The sequence below is a fragment of the Panicum virgatum genome, chromosome 9K (genome assembly GCF_016808335.1).
Source record: "Panicum virgatum strain AP13 chromosome 9K, P.virgatum_v5, whole genome shotgun sequence".
Lineage (NCBI taxonomy): Eukaryota > Viridiplantae > Streptophyta > Magnoliopsida > Poales > Poaceae > Panicum > Panicum virgatum.
The window spans coordinates 49,068,732-49,078,260 of NC_053144.1; the positions used below are offsets into that span (position 1 = coordinate 49,068,732).

At 46.8% G+C, this 9,529-nt stretch overlaps 1 protein-coding gene across 2 annotated transcripts; it reads left to right on the plus strand.

Moving 5' to 3' along the window:
* LOC120651920 (probable trehalase) lies at nt 1-4,822 on the plus strand. 2 transcript variants are annotated; one of them, XM_039929555.1, is made up of 11 exons: nt 1-877; nt 1,576-1,695; nt 1,942-2,057; nt 2,133-2,233; nt 2,332-2,441; nt 2,587-2,659; nt 2,868-3,038; nt 3,141-3,228; nt 3,723-3,822; nt 3,950-4,163; nt 4,398-4,822. In XM_039929555.1, exons 1-11 carry the CDS (start codon nt 288-290, stop codon nt 4,521-4,523), a joined length of 1,809 nt encoding a protein of 602 aa, XP_039785489.1. In that variant the 5' UTR covers nt 1-287; the 3' UTR covers nt 4,524-4,822. The 2 variants fall into 2 exon arrangements, with proteins under 2 accessions (XP_039785489.1, XP_039785488.1); XM_039929554.1 differs by having other exon boundaries at nt 2-877; nt 3,705-3,822.
* Nucleotides 4,823-9,529: the final 4,707 nt, after the last annotated feature.

The following is a 9,529-nucleotide window of genomic DNA, read 5'->3' on the forward strand; positions in this document are numbered from 1 at the left end:
CCAATCCCCACCAGGGAGGTCGCCTGCCTTTTGCTTTTGGAAGCAGCAGCCAATCGCGCGGGAGGCGGGGGCGGAAGAGTGCAGAGAGGGCCAGAGGGGGTGTCACGTGGCGCGCGCCGCGCGCTCGTCCTCGTCGTCCTCGCCGCCGTAACCGCCCCCCTTCCTCTCCCGCGTCCACGGGCCCGGACGGCGGCGTAGCCTGCGGCTACGGTAGCCTAGCCCCCGCACCGACACCCCCACGTTGCACGCAGGCAGCGGCGTCGGCTTCCTTTTAAAAGCCTCGGCACATGGCTGCGGAGCTTCCGCATCCCCACCGCGTCCTCCTGGTCCTCGTAGTCCTCCTGCCTCCCCTTCTCCGTCCCCGCGCGGTCGCGATGGCGCCGACTCCCGCCGCCGGGTCCGGCGACGAGGGCGCCGGCGCGCTGCTCGCGCTCCTGCTCCGGGTGCAGTCGGAGGCGCTGCGCGCGCTGGGGCCCGACGGCTTCGACCCCAAGCTCTACGTCGACCTGCCGCTGGCGGCCGACGAGCGCGCCGCGGCGGCCGCGCTGCCCGGCCAGGGCCAGGCTCCGCTGTCGCGGGCCGAGCTCGAGTCCTACCTCGCGCGCTACTTCGGGTCGGCCGGGTCCGACCTCGTCGCGGCGGACCCGCCGGACTTCGAGGCCCACCCGCGCGGGTTCCTGCCCCGCGTCGAGAGCCCCGAGGCGCGGGCGTGGGCGCTGGAGGTGCACGCGCTCTGGAAGGACCTCGCGCGCCGGGTGGCGCCCGGCGTCGAGGACCGGCCGGACCGGCACACGCTGCTGCCGCTGCCCGGCGGGGTCGTCGTGCCGGGCTCCAGGTTCCGGGAGGTCTACTACTGGGACTCCTACTGGGTCGTCAGGTCCTTCTCCTTCTCCTATCCCTCCGGTCGCCGCTTTGCTGTTTGCTCCATTGGTGCTACACTTTCGTTGTCGCCTGCTGTCATCAAACGATACTAATTTGGTCTCGAACTCAATTTGGTACATATAGCTCTAGATCGCGTGGTACAATACTATCGAGAGATCTTTCTCCGGGACGCGATACTTTAATTGACGAGTCCAGGTCTGGAGTCAGATTGCACAGTGCCTTTCCTTGTTCTTGTTATAGGTGCCTGTGCTCCGGTCGAACATGCAAGGGAACCTCTCTATCTTCAGTTGTCTGTTACTGAACTTCGTCGTACGTTTGGGCGTGTCTGTTGTGTTCGGCGTACGCTTCGTCATCGCCACGTGATTATCTGAATACCAGGGGCGGCTGAATTTTCTATGGGTGGTGGTCGTGCTTTGCTGGCCGGCGAGCTTGGTGGTCACATGCTATTAGTATCTGAGGCGAGGATTTTGACAGGTTCCGATCTGTCCTTGCCACCTCAGGGACGCCGGCCGCAGCCTAATGTTCTAGATCCTTATTTCTGAAACGTACTTAATTTTTTAATTATATACTGTACAGCTAAGTGTCTGATCCCAATGGACCTTGGAAACGAAAAAACCCTTGAATATTGATCTAGACTAGAGTTGTTGTCAGTCTTCTCGTTTTTGTCTCTTATAGTGGTATGGCTCATTGCAGGGGATTAATGGTGAGCAAAATGTACGACACAGCAAAGCATGTTGTGCTCAACCTTGTATACCTGGTGGAAAAGTATGGTTTTGTTCTGAACGGTGCAAGATCCTACTACACTAACCGAAGGTGATAATTCTGCCTGCACCAAAGTGATCTTTAGTTTGCACCATCCACAGTGCAAAATATTGTAAGAAAGATAGCATAAGTGCATAATTAGCTTCATTTGAAGATTGGAAGGCTTATTAAATAATGATGAAAACTGCTACTTGCAGTCCTACACTTCTAATTGCTGCCAGTGACGTGCATAGATAGAACTTGTAAGTGGAATATATTGCATTTGTTCATAATCTGATAGGTGCTTTATCTTTGCAGCGAACCACCACTTTTAAGCTCGATGGTTTTGGAAGTATACAGGGCAACTGGTGATGTGGAGTTTGTTAAGAGAGCATTCCAGTTTCTGCTGAAAGAGCATAGCTTCTGGATGTCAGGTAGCCGATGGAGACATCAACCGTCCTGATTTTATATTTTGGCATGATTAGAAGTAATGTAATTTCTTTATGCAGAGATTCATAATGTAGCTATTAGGGACAATCATGGCCAGGTTCATAACTTGTCTCGATACCAGGCGAGGTGGAACAAACCTAGGCCGGAAAGTGCGACAATTGTAAAGTCTAACTTTGATTATGTTATCTTGCCTATGGCATTGTATGGAAGTTTTGCCATTTAAAGGAGCAACTAACTATAGTTTATTCTTCTTTCAAGGATGAGGAACTTGCTTCGAGTATCGATTCTATAGCCGATAAGGAAAAACTTTACCACCAAATTGCTTCAACAGCAGAGTCAGGATGGGATTTTAGCTCTCGATGGATGAGGTTGGATGTTTGATAACTTACATGTCCTGCGAGTACATATTTTCTGTTTTGTATATTTCTAACAAACGACGCCCCAGCTCCAATGACACCACTCATTTTGTAATGTGCAATACAAATTATTGTTAATTGTTTAACTTTCGTGTAGAAATTCTACTGACATGACAACGTTGGCAACAATTTACATTATACCTGTGGACCTGAACACATTCATATTTAAGGTAAGATATTGAGTTTGTCATGATATTTGATCAATTCCCATGATCTATGGGTTTACATGACTTGGATGCATGATATTCAACATATCTAGGAAGATAATTTCGGGGGAAAATGATGTGTTCACAAAGTGTTATTCAATTATTATCAAAGTTAGTAATGCTTGCAAGTTGTAAATGTGATGAAGCCTTACTACCTTCATGCACGATACAGATGGAGCAGGACATAGCTGCCTTTGCTAAAATCATTGGAGAGAATGCAATCTCGGAAAAGTTTTTGGATGCTTCAAAAGCACGTCATATTGCAATTGACTCTATTCTGTGGAACTCTGAGATGGAGCAATGGCTTGACTACTGGCTTCCTACTGATGGAGATTCCCAGCAGGTGCTCTTAACAATAGCTGTCGATCTCTACTGGTCTTATCCAGTTTTCATTTGGGACGTAACACTTTCTGGTGGTTTTTACTGATGTGCATTATGATTCCAGGGAGTCTACCAATGGAAGTCTGACTCACAGAACCGCAAAATATTTGCTTCCAATTTCTTTCCGTTGTGGTTAAATGCTTATCATTCAGGTATGTCCTTGACTTTTTTTTTCTTTCTCATGCCCGAGAGTGCAATGCTTTATTCAAGCTCTTTTTTGCACGGTCTCTTCAGGATTGCTCTGCGCACTTAACTGTTGTAACAGAGAACTAAAAAGTAGCAGTAACTGCAATTTTTTGTTTGCCAACATGTTTTTGCCAATTCTTGATGATATTGCTCATTGGCATGCTGCTTTCACGTTTTCATAAGGGATAAAGATTCATCTCCATTATAGACCTACTAAGAAAATATAAGCAAGCTCTTAAATTCTTGTGTTAATATATGAGTGCAAAAGGCAACTTTTTATGTCAAGGGAGTACCATGCTACAAGCATGCAACATTCTACAGTTACAAAACTGAAATTTTTTAACTATTCTTATTACTGGAAGAATAGTAATTACATATGAAATTCTAGCATTCTAAGCCTTTTCCCATTGCTCCTTACTTTGGCTGCCTGAAACTAAATCAGGATCAGCGAAATTTGCAGACACTGCAAAATCTGAGAGAGTCATGGCAAGCCTCCAGAAATCTGGATTACTCTGTGCTGCAGGAATAGCAACTTCTCTAACGAACACAAGCCAACAATGGTTAGTTCCCTTTGGAAACTATGTTTGACAAAAATTATGTTTGACAAAAATTCAGCCAGGTGAAATTTTGTACGAGGAAATACTTTTATTTCGGGGTTATTTAACAATTGAGCAAATAATTGTACAGGGATTTCCCAAATGGGTGGGCTCCGGTGCAGCATCTCATAGCCGAGGGGCTGTTGCATTCTGGATCAGAGGAGGCGGTAAAATTAGCTGAGGACATTGCTACAAGGTGGGTGAGAACAAACTACGCCGCCTACAAAGCAACCGGCGCAATGCATGAGAAGTACGATGTGGAGGCCTGTGGAAAATCTGGAGGCGGTGGTGAATACAAGCCCCAGGTATGGTAAAAATACCCTTCCAATTGTTGATAATGAGTGGCTGAGCATGTTAGATTACTGGCAACCTCATATAGTTTTATGGCAACCTCATATAGTTTTACACCTTGGTATAATCTTCTAGTGGTAATTACCAAGGCAGTGAATCCGTGATACTCTGTTGACCAATATAACCAGAGATCTAGCATCCCACTTGTCTTCTCTTTTGACTTGAGCTCATGGACATCTTTCTCGCAGACTGGTTTTGGCTGGTCCAATGGTGTGGTGTTGTCATTCTTGGAAGAATTCGGGTGGCCTAAGCACAAGGAAATAGGTTGCTCACGACAGGGTGAAGTTGGTCTCGCCGAAGCGCAGTCTGGTTAGGTTACAACTGTGCATGCACGAGTACACGATCGAGTGGGTGTAATGTAACACGTGGGCGCGCGCATAGCCGCACACCGCATGCATGCAAGTATTTGCATTGCATTATGCAGTAAGCCGGCAAGTGGTTCTTTTTGTGTGTTCTGTTGTTTGCTCTTGGTTGTACCACGAGGTAGCAGAATGCCAGAGTCTCCATGCATCTGCTAGGACAATGTACATTATGTATGGTAGTCCCGAGACCCCGTGTTAAAGTGAAATATCCTTTTTGCCCTCTTGAATAAGTCAGCTCTCTGGTAGCCTAATGATGGAGTGAAGAGTCCTTCAGTTGGCAAAGGGGACGTGTAGCCCACTAGCCCCTAATAATGCCTTATTTGGATAAATACATTCCTCCTCACTCCTCAGTATGTATTGTCGAAAGGACAGAAGTGAAAAATGAACTAATTTTCATTTCAGTTTCTTCTAATACGCATGGATTAGTGGGGATTATTTAATAAAATCTAAGTGAGTCCAAGACAAGTTTCCAATTTTTTCACAATTAGAAAAAATCAGCATGTGTTACTTTTTGTATGTTCCTATTTACAATTGACCTGTGGTTAGTTGGCCGTAACATTTTGCGATGCACAAAATCTCCCAATTGGCCAATTTGATGCAAACCTCTCCGGAGTATTTGTATTTGTATTTATACATAACATATAAATAAATCACTCTCCAAGCTACATCAAAACCCGTGAGTAAACTTATGTACAAATTGAAGGATCTCTTGTATGTACAAATCAATAAGTCAGTTCAGCTGTCATGTAAAACATGCCTCGAAAAGGGTCACTATGTATTCTTCCTTTCAATTAAAAACGGTCCCGAAAAAAAGAAAAGGGTCACCATGTTTTTTTGAGGGGTCAACGGAGTGGGAGAGAGTCCCCACCTGGTTTCATTCATTCATAACAGTGGCCCATAAACGGCCTGATTGTTTGTAAGTACACGGGTTTTCTAATGGTTTTATATTGCCAAAGAAAAAACTAAGTACTCGCTGACGACCACATCGTCTCGTGGCAGTCTGCAACTCCACGCTCGGGCTTCCAGTTTGCACATCTGTAAGAGGTGTGCAAGGGGCATGTCCTCCTGGCAGAAAACAATCACGTTCCTTCTCTTCCATAGCTGCCAGCAGCAGAGCAAGACAAAGGTGTCGAAGTGTGCACTCGGCAGACTCGCTGGCCTGCCGAGGCTGCGTAGGTCACAAATAGAGGCATCTGTGAACCCCAGGTGTAGCCAAAAACTAGCTGCAAACGGGCACTAGAAGATCAGGTGTTCTGCCGTTTTAGGAGAACTGTGGCAGAGGTCACAAGTGGGGTCAGCAACAATCTTTTTCCTGAATAGGTTGGACTTGCTTTGGAGCCTCCCGTGCATGAGCAGCCAAGCAAAGAATTGTACCCGCGGTGGTGCACAGGAGCGCCAGAAGGTCCCCGTGCTCGGATCAAGTGGGTCTCTGCTGGACTTGATCATCTTGTACAGTCCGGATGTGTGCAGAGTACCATTCTCCATTGCAAATGCAGAGTTCCGTCCATCTCTGTTGTCTGTCAACACTACACGAGACAAGAGTTCATTGACGGTGGCCAGTTCCAGTATCGCCTCTGCTGTCAGCCGAGGGACAAGATGACAGCGCAGGCCTTCCGCGACAATCAGGTGGACATGTTAGTTTGGAAGCTTGCAGTGGCTGTATAGAGCCGGGAAGCGTTCGGCTATGCTTTCCTCGCCCGTCCAGACATCATGCCAGAATGCAGTTGATTTGCCATCCCCCAGTTCTACCGTGGTAATCGCCTGGTACAGCGGCAGCATCTCGCGCATGAGCTCCCAGTGGTTCCCCTGAATATCGCCCTCAAGGTTCGCCAGGCACACGTGCTCCCGTATCCAATTTGCCCATGAGGATTGAATGCCAGTATGTAGTCTATGCAGCAGTTTCAGAAGCAGGCAGGTGTTTTGCACCTCCAGGTCTCTGATCCCAAGCCCCCCTTGGTATCTGCTAGAGCGGACTTTGTCCCAGGCAACTAGGCAATTGGATCCGTTTGATTCTCCTTCACCTGTCCAGAGAAAGCTGCGTCGGCATTTGTCGATCTGACGGACCACTCCCAGTGGCAGGATGAGAGCGCTCATGAGGTACGCTAGCTGTCCATCGAGCACAGAGTTGATGAGAACAGCTCGGCCCATCGGATTCAGAAAGGATGCCTGCCAACCAGCCAGGTGACGATCAGCCCTGCTGATGTACGGGTCAAAAGCCGAGAGCCTGAGCTTCTCGCAAGACAGTGGCAGGCCGAGATAAGTCTGAGGAAACCCATCCCGGCGATACCCAAGCGCCGCGATGCAAGCTGGGATATTGTCCTTGCTCATGTGTATTGGGAATGCAGTGCTTTTGTGATAGTTGATCCGCAAGCTGGTGGCATCAGAGAACTGGTCGAGCAGCTGCTTGAGTCGGCCAACTTCCCCGAGATCCCCTCTCATCACAATCAACGTATCATCAGCATACTGTAGAACAGGGCAGGGTTTGGAGCTGTCCAGCAGGTTGTGGATCGTGGCTTCTTTTTGTATTTGAGACTGTAGAATGTCACATAACAGTCCAAATAATACCAATCAAGTGCAATAATTAACACTTAAACTCAAACCAGAATTGCTGCACTCAACCAGTACACTCAGACCGCCTGCTATAACCAGGATCGATTACACAGGAACTCTCGCCCAAAAGATGAGCACAGATGATTACCGGCAACAAAAGCGTTTAAAGTCATTTACAACCCGAGTTTAACAGAAGCACCAACTTAAACTACAAAAAGTGTTTACAAGCTAGTTTTACAAGTCAAACCTCAGAGTTCAAACGCAGCGGAAAGCAATTTAGAGTTAAAAACAAGCTTCAAAACAAAACGATAGATAACGTCGACGACAGAAGACGAACTTCACATCTTGCCCACTGATGTGAGGCTCACCTGCCCGAACTTCACGGAGAAGACGGGACCCACTTGACCGACCAACCCGGAGGAAGTGGTTGACCGATCCACGAGGCGCAGATCTCCTCGAAGTCCTCCGGAAAGCATCCTGCTAAAATATATGGCAGCAACAAGCCTGAGTATTCTAATACTCAGCAAGACTTACCCGACTATGGGTATGCTTAGCCCATTATCTAGACATGCAAAGCTGTTTGGCTCTGGAGTTATTTTGCTGAAAAGCTACTAATACTGGATCCTTACTTGCAATATTTTAGCTCAATTTAAGTTTATCAGGTACCAACTAGATTTGCCTAAACATCTAGAGCACGCATGGTTAACACACACGTCACATATAGGCCCCGTCGGACCCTACGTGGCAACCCTTCACATATGCACACCGAATAACTGAACTGCCCTGCGACCCGGGACTGCTAGCCCCACCGATACCATCGAAGGGTCAGCCATGAGTTTGTATACTAGCTCCACTGGTGAAGACATTATCAAGTCCGGCTACCGGTGCACATATGGTACTGAGCTTACCAGTTTCGACTACCTCCTACTTTCGGCATGTGGTTAGTACTGTTCAATCCTCGATCAGTAGTGCCAACAATGGTACGGTCCTCAATCGACACAGGCGGAGGCTCACTTTCCATAACTTCCATATCCATAACCAAATCCTTCTCCGCCCGGTCTCCATTTTTCCTTTCTTTTTCTCAAAGATTCGTTCTCCAGTAACTTTTCATAAGTAACAAGACCTATATCTCGCGAGTGACAGGAATCACTCGTCTTCTACCGAATCCTAATTAAGCATTGCCGTACTAACGACCTGTATACTAGTAGAGTGACTGAGGAAACCTAGGGATCATGCATCTAAGGTTCCAATCAACTCCTAGAAACTTAAATGCACAATAATTAAATAACAAATATTGAATAATGAAATTAAGGGTTATGCACTGGGGCTTGTCTTGCCAGTCGGCGGGGTTAGCGACTTCTGGATTTGGCTCGACGGCTGCTTCGGCTTGCGGTTCCCCTGCTTGCGGCTCCTGGATCGGCTCAGTGATCAACTCGTAGACGGCTTCACTCGCGACGTCTACACATAAGGAAAGATGCCATGCACTAATTAAAATGGTGCAAAGAAATGACACAAGAGATCATGATGCAACGATAACACCGAAAGAAAGATTATTTGGCAGCGCAAAAAGGAAAACTGCGGCTAGGAGCGAAACACGTGCAGGAACTCAACTTGCCGGCATGAATAAAGTAGTAACATTTTACTAGCAGGAAAAGGCATTGACAACACATGCAAGAAAAATTTATTAACTTTTATTGCAAAAAGAAAACATTTACTTTTGCCCTAGCAAAATAAACTGAGCAACAATAGATCCACAAACATGCACATAAGCTATGCATCTGAAAATTTTTCAGTGAACTACACATATAAAAAGTAATTTACTGAATAATTTTCATAATTTTTTTAGAGCACTAGAACAACCGGTAATAAATAAACTAGGTTAAACACAAGTTGAATTTTTAGCAGGAGCAAAAGTGACATTTACCAAGCACAAATATTTTTCTTCTGAAGATAATGATTTTTGAAACCTAACAAAATTTAGTTTGCATTTTTCACATTTTTGCGTGATTTAATATGTATTTATGAAATTTCAGCATGAAATAAGCAAATAAAAGAAAATCTATTCCGGCGGCCGTGTTCCGGCACCGGCGATGCACAAAACAAAGGGGAAAAAGGGCGGGGAGCATGAGTGACTCACCACGAACCCATTCTTGGGGTCGATTCGAGCGGAGGGTGGTCGGAGAAGCGGATCGACGCGAGGGAGGCGGAGCTCGGTTTGGTGTAAGGATCACCGGGGTGTCCGACCCTAGAGGGGGAGGGGGTGAATAGGGTCGCTAATCGCTTTTCTATCCTAGGGCTCAATCTAATTGCATAAGATAAACCTAACACGTCCTACACATGCTAGTTATGACTAAGGTTTATCTATGCTACCCTCTACTTACCCCAAAAGACTTGCAACCTATAGTCAA

Bases quoted from the DNA above. Each gene is read 5' to 3' on its own strand.
- LOC120651920 (XM_039929554.1), top strand. From the start codon at position 288: ATGGCTGCGGAGCTTCCGCATCCCCACCGCGTCCTCCTGGTCCTCGTA. The intron at 2,058-2,132 runs GTAGCCGATGGA...TTCTTTATGCAG, and splicing joins GCATAGCTTCTGGATGTCAG to AGATTCATAATGTAGCTATT. The intron at 3,039-3,140 runs GTGCTCTTAACA...TTATGATTCCAG, and splicing joins CTGATGGAGATTCCCAGCAG to GGAGTCTACCAATGGAAGTC.